Source organism: Hypanus sabinus, chromosome 25 (assembly GCF_030144855.1).
Source record: "Hypanus sabinus isolate sHypSab1 chromosome 25, sHypSab1.hap1, whole genome shotgun sequence".
Taxonomy (NCBI): domain Eukaryota; kingdom Metazoa; phylum Chordata; class Chondrichthyes; order Myliobatiformes; family Dasyatidae; genus Hypanus; species Hypanus sabinus.
The window spans coordinates 10,722,148-10,738,785 of NC_082730.1; the positions used below are offsets into that span (position 1 = coordinate 10,722,148).

The window sequence follows — 16,638 nt, forward strand, 5'->3', positions numbered from 1 at the left end:
TTCTCACCACAGATTCAACCTGCAAATTAACCTTTAGGGAATCCTGCACAAGGTCTCCCAAGTCCATTTGCACCTCAATTTTTTTTTGTATTTTCTGTCCATTTAGAAAATATTCAACCCTTTCATTTCTTCATCCAAAGTGCATGTATAACACTTCCTGACTGTATTCCATCTGCCATTTCTTTGCCTATTTTCCTCATCTGTCCTTCTGTAGTCTCTCTACCTGCCCCTCCATCTACCTTCAATATCATCTGCAAGCTTTGCAACAAAGCCATTAAATTCCATCATTCTAATCACTGACATTTAATGTAAAAAGAATCGTTCCCAAATCAGACCCCTGTGGAACACCAGCAACCAGCTAGAAAAGGTTCCCTTTCTTCCGTCTCTTTGCCTCCTGCCAATCAGCCACTACTTTATCCATGCTAGAATCTTTCCTGTAATCCCAGGACTTGTCGCTTGTTGAACAGCCTCATGTGTGGTATCTTGTCAAAGGCTTTCTGAAAATCCAAGTACACGATGTTACGTACCCCGTAACTGGGTCACTTACCAGCAAAGATAGAGAGGTCCATTGAAGTCTGATGGTACTATTTTTAACAGTATTTATTCATAAAGATACACAAAAATAATATCTGCAAACATACAGACAATATATGTCGTCAATACTAAATCTAAAAGCGCGGGTATAATAATAATCAATAAGAAATAGCTCTATCGTTGTCGAGGGGATAATGTATTGTCCGATGGAAATATAAAAGTCACGTTAGTTCATTCAAGCTGCAGCTTTCTGGTTTGAGAGAAAGACGGGTTAAAACTTGCCCAGTCCTTTTATGATGTCAATCCTTCGAGAGTCGTTGGAAGTTGATTTCCCCGTGGTTAGCTAAAACCGTTCTTCCGTGGTCAAGGCCCACCGATTCTGGGGCAAATGGAAATGGACGCGCGTGGCCTTCCCATCAGCTTTTGCTATTACGGGGTCGCTAGCGTTTCTTCTGGTGCGTCTGAAGGGGCTATTCCCCAGACCCTCTTTTATCCTGACTCACAGGGTCTCAGATGTCAATCAGGTTGAGATGATGCAATCTCTCCACCAACCTCCCCCTCGGTTCATTGCCTGGGGCTTTGATGCATCGTCCAGGATGCAATGCACAATATGACAATAGCCATATCAGTGGGTCCGCCTTTCGGAGGTCAGGACACATTCCAATTCTTTGTGGATTATTCTGCACGTCTTTCTCTCATTTCCTGAGTCTCCTGAACTGTGATCTTGCGATTCTCACAAAGGAGGGGGCTACCCCGCACCCTTCGGCCCCTCAGAGCTGTGGTACATTCATAACAACGACATCAAGAGAAGTTTGGACAAGTACATAGATAGAAAGGGTGTGGAGGACTATGGTCGGGGTGTAGATCAGTGGAACAAAAGAGAATAATGGTTCGGCATGGGATAGAGGCTCAAGGACCTGTTTCTTTGCTGTAGTGTTCTATTACTGTGACTCTTCAGACTGCAGTCCTTTACCACTGGCTGAGTGGAGCCACAATAACAACCACTTACTCAATGTAAGCGAGACCAAGGAGCTGATTATTGACTTAAGGCAGAGGAAACTGGAGGTCCATGAGCCAGTCCTGAATTGGGGTATCAGAGGTGGAAACATTCAGCAATTTAAATGCCTCAGGTATTATCATTTCAGAGGATCTCTCTTGGGGCCAGCATGTTAGTGCAATTTTGAAGAAAGCACAGCAGTGCCATTATTTGTTTAGGAGCTTGCGAAGATTCAGCATGACACCCAAAACTTTGACAAACTTCTCTAGTTGTGTAGTGGAGACTGCTTTGACTGGTTGCATCACAGCCTGCTACGGAAACACCAATGCCCTTGAGTGGAAGAATCCTACAAAAAGTAGTGGATGAGGCCCAGTCTATCACGGGTAAAATCCCCCCCCCCCCTCTATTGAGTGTACGTAGACAAAACATCGCCATGGGAAAGCAGCATCCATCACGAGGGACCCCCACCACCCAGGTTCTCCCTGCTGTCATCGGGAAGAAGGTACAGGAGCCTCAGGACCCACATCACCTGGTTCAGGAACAGTTATTACCCCTCAACCATCAGGCTTTTGAATCAGAGGGGATAACTTCACTTGTCCCATCACTGAGCAGTTCCCACAACCTATGGACTCGCTTTCAAGGACTCTTCATTTCATGTTATCAATATTTATTGTTTGCTTGCTTGTTTGTTTGTTTCATTGGCTGTCTACCTGTCTATTCTTTTTATTCTCTTTTTTAATTTGCACAGTTTGTTGCCTTTTGCACACTGATTGTCCGCATTGAAGGTGCAGCCTTTCATTGATTATATTATGGTTATTGGATTTAAGTATGCCCACAAGAAAATGAATCTCAGGGTTGGATATGGTCACACACACACACACACACACACACACACACACACTATATGTGTGTGTGTGTGTGTGTGTGTGTGTGTGTGTATACTTTGATAATAAATTTACTTTGAACTTTTAAACTTTAAAATTTCAGTGCTTCTGCAATAGGTCTATAAAAATAATAATTCTAATTGTTACAGGGATTAGCAATTATATTTTGAACTTTGAACTTTTAAGACCAGCATTTATTACCCATCTTTAATACCTACTGAGAAGATGCTCGAAGTGCTGAAGTTTTGTTCAAAGGTGCATTTATTATAAAGAGCGAGCCATTCAGTACCTGAATGCGAGAGCCTTCAAATCGAAACACGACCTTCTCTTCAGCCAATACCTACGTGAACATTTCCAGTGAGTTGTAATCAGGCCAAGGCACTCAGATGGGATCTTCCATGGTGACTGATTGCTTAAAATCTTTCCTCATTCTCAGCAGCGTTCCAAGGTGCTTTGATTACGATGATTATTTTTTTTAAGGACCATTAAGCCTGAGTTGTAACAAGCGAGTAATTTTGTTGCTGAAATATATGTCCAATAGAATGTACATATCTGTGCAGAAGACTGGCTCATTTACTGCAGATACTGAATATGATCAGATCAGTTTGATCATGTTTATGCGACAAAGGCACTGACACTCCACACTGAGCGATGCTTAGAATCTGTGCAAGACCTGAAGCTTTAGTTGTAGCATCTACCTCTAAACCGTTCCTATCCGTGTAGCTCTCCAAAAAAAGGTTCAAAGATTCATTTATTATCAAAGTATGTCTGCAGTATACAGCTCTGAGATTTGTCTTCTCCAGATAGCCAAGAAACAAAGAAAAACTGTGGAAGTCGTTCAAAGAAGAGCATCAAACTCCCTCCCCCCGCACAGAAAAAATTAACAAATCCTAACAAATCATGCCAACTGGCAACAAGAAAGAAAGGCAACACCCCCCCCTCACGTGAAAAAGAATTGCTCAACGGCAGCACGATCATCAAACAAGTCGTGCAAACTGCAAGAACATCAAACCCCAAACCCTGTGCAAAAAAAATCTTGCCAATCAAATCAAATTAAATTGCTCAGATGGCTGCAAAATGAACAGGTGAATGCACAGGATGTAAAAGGTGCACAACCAAAGGGTCCAGTCCAATCCATCGATGACAAAACTTCGATAACCTCCTCGGACAGCCTCTAGGGAAAGCATGTGGAGACAGAGTAGCAAGGAAGACAGACCGTCAGATGCAGACGTCCTTCGCCTGCTCTGTGCCTATCTTTTCTACCACTCCGGATGTTGCTCCTTCTCCCCGATCTCTCCCAAGTATTTATTTTTTAACCTCTTTTGAATGTTGGTCCGTACCGGGGAATAGTATATTGGATTTTGGAAGCCTTGCTGCCCTTAAGTAATCGATTCTTTTGTGAGCATTATTGATCACGGGCATCTTGGTTGGCATGGACAGGTGGGATGAAGGGCCTGTTTCTGTAGTAACAGAGAAGGTGCTTGAAGAATTCAACAGGTTGTGCATATGTGAGGGGGGAGAGGGGACGGTGAGGAATTGTCGATATTTTGGGTCAAAACTCTGCGTCAGTCCTGACACATGGTTTTGATCCAAAATATCGACAATGCCTTTCCCCTCCATAGATTCTGCTCAATCTGCTGCGTTCCTCCAGCACTTCGTTTGCTGCTTCAAATTCCAGCATCTGCAGTGTCTTGTGCCTCTGGGCCTGTTTGTGCTGCAGTAGTCTCTGACCAGGGCAGCTGAGCCCAGTTCTGCTGAGAGTTGTCTACGTGTACTGATCCCTGCCTGAGCATGCTGCTCGACCCTCCGAATGTAATTGTTGAGCCTGTACGTCCTCTCCATTGCTGAATGCACTTCGGTGACACCTGCTCTGATACCAGACTGGGCTGGCTCCCGGGCACGCTTTTGTTGTGGGCTGAACTGTTCATAAGGCCTAGAAAGAAAGAAAGATTAGCTTTCTTTGTCACAATTTTGTCACGTATACATTGAAATGTCAGCGCATGCCGTGAATTGCATTGCTTGGATCAACAACCAACACGGTTCAAGGATGTGCTGGGTGCAGCTTGCAAGTGTCTTCCGGTGCTAACGTATCATCCCCACAATTTACTAACCCTAACCGCATGTCTTTGGAATGTGGGAGGAAACTGCAACACCTGGAGGAAGGCTACACACCACGGAGAGAATGTACAGACAGCAGCGGAATTGAACCTTGGTGGCTAGCGTTGTAATAGCGTTATGCTAACTGCTATTCTATAGTGCTGCCATTGTAGAAGTATTAGTTTCACCAAGCTGTTTCGTGCCCGTATGGAAGATGGGATGCTGTTCCTCGGGCTTACCTTGTGCCTCACAGTAATTGTAGAGGAGACCACAGACCAATAGGTCAGAGGGGAGAGAGATGGAGAATTAAATTGGCAACAATGGGAATTTCAAGGTTGCCCCTATGGACTAAACTGAGTTAGTTGCCAGGAGCTTTCTGCTTGTGGTTAAGAATCATTTGCATTGCTGTGGGTTTGGAGTAGTTGTATTAAAAGTTTTTACAGCATTGTTATAGTTTGATAGTTCTCATGACCAACTCTTTCATTTCAGAGTTCTAAATTTTACTTTTATTGTTTGGACTCTGCACATTGGGAGTCTGACAGTCTTTTTAGTTGGGTTATTTTGGGTTTCTTTGTTTCGTGGCTGCCTGTAAGGAGAGACGAATCTGAAGGTTGTATAATGTATACATACTTGAATAATAAATGTACTTTGTATGTCTTTGGAATGCGGAGCACCCACCCAGAGGAAGCCCACTCGGTCACGGGGGGAATGTACAAATTCCTTACGGACAACAGTGGGAATTGAGCCCCAATCTTACAGCTGACACTGTGTCAACATTACGCTAACTGCCACGCTGCTGCGCCACTCTCTTAAGTGTTTAAAACATTTCATTCAGCAAAGAAAAATAGTTTCTGTCCTAATGGTTTGGAGTTTACTTAATATCGTCAGGAATCTGCTCTACTTGGGAGAGTACGGTCACGCTTTGCAAGTCGTATTTAAATATAGATTCCAGGAATTTTACATCCAGGATCTGGATTCTGGTAACCAGGCTGTGTTATTCCTGCAATGAATTGTACCTCATGGGCTTTTGCTTAATTTGTGGTTTCGTGAGCGTTGCTGGATAAGGCAGCTGGATTTAATAAATGCCCCAAACTGTGTTACTGATGACACATGCTCAGCACTTTAGGTGCAGCTTCTTCCCCTCCGTCATCAGATTTCTGGAAGACAATGAACACTACCTCACTATTTTTGTTCTCTTTCATTTTAAAATATATTTCTTACTATAGTTTATAGTATATTTTACTGTATTGTACTGCACCGCTGCCGTAAAACAACAGATTTTGCGACGTATGCCGGTGGTATTAAGCCTAATTCTGACTCTGATGCAAGCTATTTGGAATTTGAAATAAAGCCCGACGGAGCAGCTGTGGAGAGCCACTGGTATTGGCCCTCAGTTTGAAATGCCGGCTGTCCAGGACTACATTGTGACAGCCTCAGCTCAGTGCAGCCTTCTCCCCTTAGGAGGGGTTTGCAGCCTCTATAAGTCCCCAGCACATTGTAACAAGTAACAGTTATTTTGATCTCCTTTACAGTCGTCAGTAAACAATTTTGAACCTTGTATAGGCTGACTTGTTAGTGCACAACAGCAGGAGCGTTGTACAGTGACTAAAGGCCTGTCTACTCCCTGTTCAAAGAGAATCAAGGGAGCCCTTGTGGGCAACGTTTATCCATCAACTTAATGTCGCTGATTATGTATTTTATGTCTGTGGATCCCGATGAAGGGTCCCGGCCCAAAATGACGACTGTCTGTTTCTCTCCATAACTGCCGCCTGGTTCCTTCAGCATTTTGTGTGTGCTGCTCATGTTTGTTGGACTTGGCGGTGTGCGAATTGCGAACACTGCTTTCCTACATTAGAGTGGCGATGATCCCCTGGAGGTGAAGTCCTTTGGGACATCTGTGGTTCCTGGAAAGCACAGAGAGGCTCTGAGTTCTTTCTTACAAAGCTCAGGACTGACAGATCTATTCTAAAATACGAGAAAGTCTGTAGACGCTGGAGACCCAAAGCAACACACACAAGCTGCTGTAGAAACTCAGCAGGCCAGGCAGCATCTATGGAAAAGCGTACACAGTCGACGTTTTGGGCCAAGGCCCTTGACCCGAACTCTGGTTTGTTCCAATTCTTGATGGTGGCACAGTATTGTAGTGATTAGCACAAAGCTTTACAGTGCCTGTGATCAGTGTTCAGGGTTCAATTCCTGCTGAATAGTTTATGCATCCCCCTGTGACTGTGGGCTTCCTCCAGTTGATCTGGTTTCTTCCCACATCCCATAGATGTACGGGTTTGGGTTACTGAGTCATGGGCATGCTATATTAGTGCTGTAAGAAGGGTGACACTTGCAGGCTGCCCCAGGCTGTATTGGTTGTTGGCGCAAAATGATGCATTTCACTGTCTTTTGATGTATGTGTGATAAATAAAGCTGATTTTTGACGTGCATCCTCTATGTGCCCAAGACTGACTGAACCATAAAGAGCAACAAAATTCCAACTCTATCCCCATTCATAGTTGTGTTCTGAGGCAAAGTTCCCACACTGGCTTCAAAGCTCTTGAATTCAGCTAGTTAAACACAGCAAGGTGTTTTTGCTGAAAACTGCTGTATCTATTGTGAATGTGTAGTTCCTGCCCATAGACACGATTCAGCAGTTTCACCTGCTATCGTCAATAAACCAGTAATCCTTTCGGTAAGAACATGGGCACAAGGTTCTGGAGAGTGCTTTGAGCTCACCTGGGAAGGAGATACTTTTGGAGAGAGGTGAACAAGAATGCTATATGATCTGTAGAGAACATGGAACATACACAGTGTTGTTTCTCCCTGAGCTGAACCCCCAAACTACTCAGTCCATTTGACCTGACGAAGGGTCTCAGCCCGAAACGTTGACTGCTCATTTCAACGGATGCTGCCCTACCTGCTGAGTTCCTCCAGCTTGTTTGTACATGTTGATTTGACCACAGCATCTGCAGTGTACATTGTGTTTACAGTCCATTTGACCTTTTTGGTGTGGGTGACCCTACCAAGAGCCAAAGCACAAGGCCCTGACTCCAGCCGGAATAGTTCTCCGATTGACCTTGGAGTAGGTTAAAGAGTTGGCATAACACTGTGGGCCAAAGGGCCTGTACTGTGTTGTACTGTTCTATGTCAAAGTAATCTGAGAATGGGCATGGGAGTATTGAATGCTATGCACATGATGTGTTACAGATTGGTGGCCTATTAGACGGTGCTCTAATTCAGGGTTGTCAGCTTTACTGAAGGACGTCGAGGGATCTCAGCATGGTGGTTAAGGAAATAGCGTAGACTGGCTCACCACAGGGTAACGAAGTTTGCATACTAAGAGAAAAATGCATGTGAGCAAATGGGGAAAGGTGGAGCAGTTGAAAATCTGTGGAAATTTTTGGTTTGGATCAGGGATGTTTTTAAAATTCCACTGACTTTGGCATTTGCATGTTGCAAGTTCAGTTCTGAATCCCTTTGAACCAGACCAGGCAGGGGACTGGTCATTTTAAAACGTAGTTCTAGGTTTGTATCACTATAAAGATGGAATTGAACAGTAATATGTTTACACTTTAATGATAGAATACCACTCTCCTAAAGGTTTTAAAACACACGCATTGATCTCGTATGATACTCTCTTCCTCAAATGTTTTTTTAAATGTTAATAGCCATTAGCATTTGAGAAGAGCACTGCCTCTGAGAGCATCGATGAATATGAAGTGCAGTTTCTGAGAGCAATTATTCGAGGGAGTTAGCATTAAGCTTTTCCATCGAGGGTGCTGTCATGATGCAAGTTTTTATTTCCCCCTTCCAAGAGCAATCGTTTAATTCTATCCCTGCTTTTCCCGAATGGTTCCTGTGCTGATTCGAGGAGTTGATTTTAAATTTAAGAGACTTAGACTGGGTGCTTATCATTGTGGTTTAAAAGCTCTGGGGTGGGAGGGGGGGGGGAGCCTGCAACAAATGACGTGACTGTGATCCATGTTAATTCTGTTAAAAGTCCCCCTCACACTTTCTCAATATGGCTCCTTTGTGTGTGTGTTGATCAAATCAGCCAATTGGAACCTCCATTCATCTCTCTCTTGTCAGTGATCAGCGGCGGAGGGCAAACTGTGAATGCTTGAATTGAACAGCATTCCATCCCGAGCCTCTGCAGTCTTTTGATGTATGTGGCATTGGGAAGGAGGTACAGGAGCCTTAGCCTCACATATTCAGTGTCAGGAATGGCTGTTACTCTGCAGCTATCAGGATCCTGAACCAGAATGGATAACTTCACTCACCTTAATTCTGAAGTGATTTCACAATCTATAGACTCACTTTCAAAACTCAACAATCATGTTCTCAATATTTATTATTGATATTTTGTTTTATTCCTTTTTTTTGTATATACACAATTTATTGTCTTTTGCACATTGGTTTTCTGTCCGTATTTGTGTGCAGTTTTTCATTGATTCCATTATGTTTCTTTGTATTTACTGTGAATGCCCGCAAGAAGATAAATCTCAGGGTGGTATAGGGAGATATATATGTACTTTGATAATAAATTTACTTTGACATTTGGTGAAGGTGGGGGACATGGGTGGTGGTGGGGGTTGATGTTTTCAATAGGTACATTTAATGTCAGAGAAATGTATGCAATATGCATCCTGAAATTCTTTTTCTCCATTGTTTTGGGATTTTTTTGCCTTCTCTGCTCCTCAATCTGGAAGATTCTCTGTATCTGCCCTCTTCTTGAAACTGCTCCTCACTCTTGTTCTTCTTAACTCATTCCCTGGCTAAAATGCTGCCATTGTTCTCCCTTGTTCCTCAAAAAGCCTCCCCTGGCCACTGCATCAATGTACACTCAGTGGTTACTTCGTTAGGTACCCCCCAGTGTACCCCATTAAATGGCTGTTGATTGCTGTAGCCCATTCACTTCAAGGTTTGACGTGTTGTACATTCAGAGATGCTCTCCTGCACACCAGTGTTGTAATGTGTGGTGATTTGAGTTACCGACGCCTTCCTGTCAGCTTGAACTGGTCTGGCCAATCTCTGACCTCTCTCATTAATAAGGTGTCTTCACCCATAGAGCTGGCACACACTAGGTAGTTTGTCTGTACACTAGAGACTGTTGTGTATGAAAATCCCAAGAGATTAGCAGTTTCTGAGATACTCAGACCACCCAGTCTGGCACCAAAGATCATTTCATGGTCAAATCACTTGGGTCACATTTTTCCCCATTCTGATATTTGTCTAAACAACAACTGAACAATATCTGCATGCTTTTATGCATTTTGAGTTGCTGCCACATGATTGGCTGATTAGATATTTGCATTAATGAGCAGGTGTACAGGTGTACCACATCAAGTGGCCCCTGAGGGATATTTAGAAATGTTTCTCTCCTGCTCCCACCGGGGATGATAGCGGACGTCGGTGCTCTGTGGCCCTCCCTGAGATGTACCGTTTGCTTTCGCTGCTCCCACGAGCCTCGTTTGGCTTGCGCATTACTCCGAGGGTTAACTTTGCACTTAACATGCTTGCAAGGCAGATGAGGCATTGTAGATGCAGTGTACATAACACAAGGTGGAGTGAACAAATAAATGAGGTGCTAACCCATGCATTAATAGAACATCCTGTTTAGGTCCCTTTTAAATTCTGTAATGCACATGAAGCAACATCAAAACCGGTGCCCTATAATTCCTGGCTGTGATCACTCGTACTGTAAATCACTGCATGTCACTGGGTTTTAGTGAAATATGCAGGTTTTTGTAACAGCTGACCACTTAAGCAATTAAAACATGGAGCTAGTATATAATTTTTAAAAAACTGAATGCCTTTTTTTCATTTAGCCACTTTGCAGTTGTGATGATGATTTGCATTCCAGAATTTTACACCAGAATTCACTCAAATGAATTTTGACAGCCATTTCGGAGGGCAGGGTATCTGCATATTGAATTGATCTTTTCCGGCTTGTACAGATGACTCTTGGGATAAAAAGAAAAATACCAAATAGAATGCCGATGATGCCAATTTGATAAAAACAGCAATGTCTATATATCAATATTCCACTTTAGAATTCAAGGGTCTACTCCCATAAGTATTCCATCTACAGGCAGGTTCATTCACTGAAGAAAATACAGTGGATTTTGGTTGCGGGACCAGTATATTTTAACCCAATTAAGTGGCTGTCCCAATTAGCTGAAATTTCTTGGGAAATTTTAAAAGTATTAAAAACAAAGACAAATTACCATCAAACTGAGTAAAAAGAATTCTGTATGTAAGTGAAATGCAGTACAAATTAGAACACTGCTAATAGTACTACAGTACTATAACACTGTGTATTAGTTCCTAATAGTTATCGATGGAGGAACTCATCCAGTGTACGCTGCTGTGTTCTTTTGATTTAACTGTAAATGAACAAAATCAGCATAGAGATCCAGTGCAGATAATAGATTGCCTTCATTGCTTTCAATGATTGCATCCTCCAGATCTTCATTTTCATTGTAACATTCAAGATGATTGTTGATACCTCTAAATTCTTTGTAGTTGCTAACATGTTCAAATAGTGAAATTGTTGCATTTGCACGCCTGGCCATTTCTGGTATCTCCAAACCTGAGTGAGCAAAACTGTTCTTGAATCGTCTTACTGCTTATTTCTGGCCACCTATCAGTGACAAAAAAAACGCTGCTTTTTGAACACAAATACACGCAAATGACGCTATTTTAAAAACTGTTTGCTCTAAGCATGTTGTAGTGTCAAACGGCCACATGACATGCACACAACTGACGCTTGTTAGAATCTGTTCGGCAACTGTCTCCTGTCCGAATTCAGCAGTATAGTTTCCCAAATAAATGAAGGGAATCCCAGCTATTTTATTAATTGATTTTTTGTTCCAAATAAGTGGCTGCCAGTGGCCCATTAACTGTATCTTGGACGATAAATATGAATTCAATTTCCATAGTTCTTTGTACTAAAAGATACCTTTTTTTCTTTCTCTTTCCAGAGTGTAAGATTGTCTGCCTATAACATGGTGTCCTGACGTGTTCTGAGCAACGTATTGTGGAGGTACAGTGCTATAACAATTGCTTGCTGAGATGGTATTTTCCCAGACATTTCCCAGACTGTTGTTGGAAAAAGACTTGAGAATGTCTAAGTAAGTATTGCTACTTTCTAGTTGACTTCTTTAGCCAGGAGCCTGAGCATTAAATCTTCCTTTATTCTGTTTTACCAATGTTGTTCAAAATAAGCCAAGATACCATTACTGGGATTATGAAGGTTTTACAGTTAATAACTAATAATTGTTCTTAAAAATGGTTTTCTTAATTGCAGTGTAGCTTCTGGGAAGATAGTTTTTCAGCCTTGGCTTTACTATGTTTTACTTTGCATAATACATAAAAACATTAAAGTGTGCATTCAGTCCCATATCCTGCTATTTGTAAGATTAAGGTTAAAGATTAGCTTTATTTGTCACATATACATCAAAGCATATGGTGAAATGTGTCATCGTTTTGCGATCTGCTGGGCCAGTCCACGACTCGCCACAGTTCCGGCTCCAACATAACGTGCCCTCAACTCAATAACCCTAACCCCTTATGTCTTTGGATGGAAACTGGAGCACCTGGAGGAAACCCACACTGTCACAGGAGGAGCATGCAAAACTCCTTGCAGGGTCAAACCCCCAACTGGTGATCGCTGGCGCTGTAAAGCGATTGCATTAACCGTTACGCTGCCCTGACACACTCAATAAGATCTTTTACGTCGGCATAACTTTTTGTACCCACCCCCTTATACCTTGACTCCCCTAAAAACCAAAGATCTATCCATCTGAATTGTGAACCTAACCAGAGAATCCCCTTTGCCTTTTGGCTGGAGAATTCTGATGATGCAGTTTTTGATCTTTCTAGTTATAAAAATTGCAGATGTTGGGAATTCTTGGCAGGTCGGCCTGTCGCAGTCTGACCTCCAAGATGTTGCAATACTTTGTTTTCATTTCAAATTTTCAACAGCTGCAGGATTTTATTTTTTCTTCCCTTTGGTTTAGGATCCCGAGCCTTGGTTTTAGACACTCAGTCAAGAGAAGCTTCATCCTCATTTGTTGTCCCAAAGTGAGATCAACCCTCCTAACAGCTTTTGTGATCAAAGTAAATTTATCAAGTACCATTTACAACACTGAGGTTAATCATCTTGTGGGCATATTCAATAAGTCTATAGAATAATAACCATAACAAAATCAATGGAAGTCTGCCCCACACACAGAAAATGCCTGAGGAACTCAGCAGGCCAGGCAGCATCGATGGAAATGCATACGGTCGGCGTTTCGGGCCAAGACCCTTCGGCAGGACTGCCTGGCCCGCTGAGTTCCTCCAGCATTTTGTGTGTGTTGCTCGGATTTCCAGCATCTGCAGATTTTTTCTTGTTCATTAAAGATTGCCCATCTAGGGTATTCAGCCAGTGTGCAGAAGTCAGGAAACTCTGCAAATACAAAAAGAGGAAATTATATAATAAATAAGCAGTACATATTGAGAACATGAAATGAATCCTTGAAAGTGAGTCCATTGGGTGTGGGTCAGTCACCCAGTCTGTTTAACTTGACATCTTAAGATAATTGTCCCATCTGAGAAACCTTTGCTCCACGCCTCCGCAGAGAGAGCAGATCATTCCCGGTATAGTCGCAGTGGAGACTTCTAGAGTTATCAGAATCGTAATCAGATTTATTATCACTGATGTGAAGTTTGTTTTGCAGTGCCAGTAAAGATTTAAAAGATTAGCTTTATTTGTCACATCTGTGTTGATAAATACAGTAAAGTGCATCACTTGTGTCAGGAGTGTGCTGACAACAGCACAGCTTTCTCGCCACTTACTAACGCTAACTCTATATCTTTGGAATGTTGGAGGAAACCAGAGCACGTGGGAGAAACCTATGCGGTCGTGGGGAGAATATACAAACTGCTCAGACAGGCGTTGGGAACTGAACCCTGATCAACAATCGCTGTAAAACTATTGCGCTAACCACTATGCCGCCAGTCCAGTGCAAGACATAAAAATTAATGCAAGCTTTCGGAAATATGACAGTACCGCAGAAAAGCTGTTCTTGAATCATTCGAAGTGGGTCTTGGGGCTCCTGTATCACCTCGTTGATGATGGTATGAAGAAGAGGGCATTCCACGATTGCGTGGCTCCTTAGCGATGGGCACTGTCTTCTTGAGGTGCCAGCTTTCAAAGATGGTGGGGTCCCCATGATGGAGCTGGCTGAGGCTTCCTCTTGCGAGCCTGTGCATTGGAGCCTCCGTACCAAGCAGTGATGTAACCAGTCAGAATGCTCTCCACTGTACAAACTTCTAAGAGTTATATTAAATTCCGATCTTTCTCATTACTTCTAAAGTGTAAATCAAATCATCAGGGGCACAGGGTGAATGCATGCAGTCTTTCCCAGGGCTGGGGAATCAAGGGTTAAGGCAAGAGAGGAGAGATGCAGTAGGAACCTGGGAGGCGACTGGAGCATAGGAGAATGAGGAGTGGTTTTGTAGAGATGGCAGAGCAGACTTCATGGCCCGAATGACTGGATCATGCTCCTGTCTTAAGGTCTTCTCGTTACTACCACCAGGAAGGAAGAACAGAAGCCTGAAGTCCTTCATTCAATGATTCAGGAACAGCTTCTCCGACATAAGATTTCCGAAAGGACAGTGAACACTACCCCTCATTATTCTTTTTCTTTGCATGATTTATGATGTAATTTATAGTAATTTTTAAATGTTTTTGCACTCTGCTACCTCCACGAAACAACAAATCCCACAGCTTATAAAACAATGGCAGTGCCTTCTTCTCATTTCTACCATCAGGGAGGAGGTACAGGAGCCTGAAGACACACACTCAACATTTTAGCAACACATTCTTCCCCTCCACCACCAGATTTCTGAATGGACGAGTCCCTGAAAACTAACTCAATATTTTCCCTCTCTTTTTGCACTACTTACTTAAATTTAAATTTATATATATATTTCTTATTGTAATATGTAGTTTTTTTTATCTATTGCATTGTCCTGCTTCCGCAAAATAACAAATTCCACTGTATGTCAGTGATATTAAACCTGATATTAAATTCTCATTTTCCCATGCTCCAGTTACAACTTGGATTTCTATTAAATTTCTTCCCCCTTGCCTTAACCTTGTTTCCTCTTGATTCTGATAATCAAACTGATTCTGTTCCTGAGCTTGGATTGGGGCATCTCAGTCAGCATGAATCAGTCGGGCTGAACGGCCTGTTTCTGTTGTATGACCTTGGCTGAATTCTCTCTCTGCTCTCCCTCCTGCAGGTTAAAAAAGCGCAGCGTGTCGAGGTTGCTACAACCGGAATATTTCTGAGAGTTCTGAAAGCCATGGATAGATGTAAGCATGTGGGGCGGCTGAGACTGGCCCAGAATCACTCCATACTGAACCCCCAGAAGTGGCATTGTGTGGACTGCAACACCACCGAATCTGTTTGGGCGTGTCTTAAATGCTCCAATGTGGCGTGTGGCCGCTACATCGAAGAGCATGCACTCAAACACTTTAAGGAAACTCGGCATCCTCTGGCAATGGAGGTCAATGAACTCTATGTCTTTTGTTATCTCTGTGATGACTACGTGTTGAATGACAATGCCACGGGGGACTTAAAACTGTTGAGAAGCACGTTGAGTGCAATAAAGAACCAAAAGTACAGTCCGACGGCACGCACTGGCAGGGCACTGCGATCGTTGGCTTGTGGGGAATCTCCTTGTACTTTGCAGAAGGGCAGGAAGGGGCAGACTCACAGTACGGAGCAGATGTTCACTGCCCTCTGGCACAGGAGGCAGTCTTTACTAACGAAGGCGATGCGCACTTGGTTCGAGCAGACCACCAGCGGGAAGCGTCGGCTCGAGGAGAAGCGGCTGCAGGAGGAAATGGAGAGGCGGAAGGAGGAAGCGAGGAAGCGCAGGCAGGAGCTGAAACGCAAGTTCATGGAAGAGCTCGCCAACACTCCTCCGAGGAAGAGCGCGCGGATCCTATTTCAGATTCAGAAGGAGGAACATATCACAAGAAAATGCAAAAAACCAACTGTAAGAAAGGTGCTACTAACTGCCCCTACCTCAAAACGACAAAGGAACAAAATGAAGCGCTATTATGCTGCCAGGCGTAAGCCCGTGGTAACACCCGGTGTTACGGGTCTGAGGAACCTGGGTAACACCTGCTACATGAACTCCATCCTGCAAGTGCTGAGCCATTTGCAGAAGTTCAGAGAATGTTTCTTAACCCTTGATCTCTGTGAGACTGAAGAATTACTGGCCAGGACCACGAACGGGAAAACGAGGTTGTCTAACAAGGTCACTCTGGGGATTGGTCCTGCTCATTGCATAGCGGAAAGAAAGCATCATGTGGGAACTTCAGGGAGATACAGTATGCCATCTGGTTTGAACGGAGGTGCCTCCGTGGCCAGGAGCCTGGAACTGATTCAGCCCAAGGAGCCTAGCTCGAAGCACATCTCTCTTTGCCATGAACTTCACACCCTCTTCCGAGTGATGTGGTCTGGGAAATGGGCTTTGGTGTCCCCGTTTGCTATGTTACACTCTGTATGGAGCCTGATCCCAGCGTTCAGGGGCTACGGTCAGCAAGACGCTCAGGAATTTCTCTGTGAGTTATTGGACAAGGTGCAGCAGGAGCTGGAATCGGAAGGCACCAAGCACAGGATCCTCATTCCGTTCTCGCAGAGGAAGCTCACCAAGCAGGTTCTCAAGGTGGTGAACACCATCTTCCACGGGCAGCTGCTCAGTCAGGTAAATAAAAACAGAAGTACCTGTTGGCTTGTTTTAATTTAATTCTTCACTCGGGTTCTGATCTTGTCAGGGTGAAGGGTGCCAATACAGCAGAGTGGAATGCTTTTGGTAACCTGTGTAGTAACAGACCTCCTCCATCTCCAGCTGCAGTGCTGAGTTAAACGTAAAAATGAAAGCAAAATTAGGCCACGTCTCTTTGAAGATCCAACTATATGAGCACTTCCTAATTTCTTAAACACGCAAATGCAAAAAGTGGCAATGAGTGTCAACGGGTGGATTAATTCGCCCCAGCTGATATTGTGCATGGTCCTGATGCCATGGACATCCTATAAGGTGGATTAGATGCTGGGTGTGAGGAACAATTATATA

The 16,638-nt window shown here is 43.4% G+C and overlaps 1 protein-coding gene across 8 annotated transcripts in view; it reads left to right on the forward strand.

Moving 5' to 3' along the window:
* LOC132381001 (ubiquitin carboxyl-terminal hydrolase 49-like) overlaps positions 1–16,638 on the forward strand; it is a 105,815-nt gene that overhangs the window by 43,897 nt on the left and 45,280 nt on the right. For all 8 annotated transcript variants that reach the window (XM_059950060.1, XM_059950058.1, XM_059950064.1 and 5 more), the window contains 2 exons: positions 11,484–11,633; positions 14,794–16,269. In XM_059950060.1, coding sequence (XP_059806043.1) covers positions 14,857–16,269 — 1,413 coding nt within the window. In that variant the 5' untranslated portion in view covers positions 11,484–11,633; positions 14,794–14,856. The remainder of the gene's footprint in view (positions 1–11,483; positions 11,634–14,793; positions 16,270–16,638) is intronic.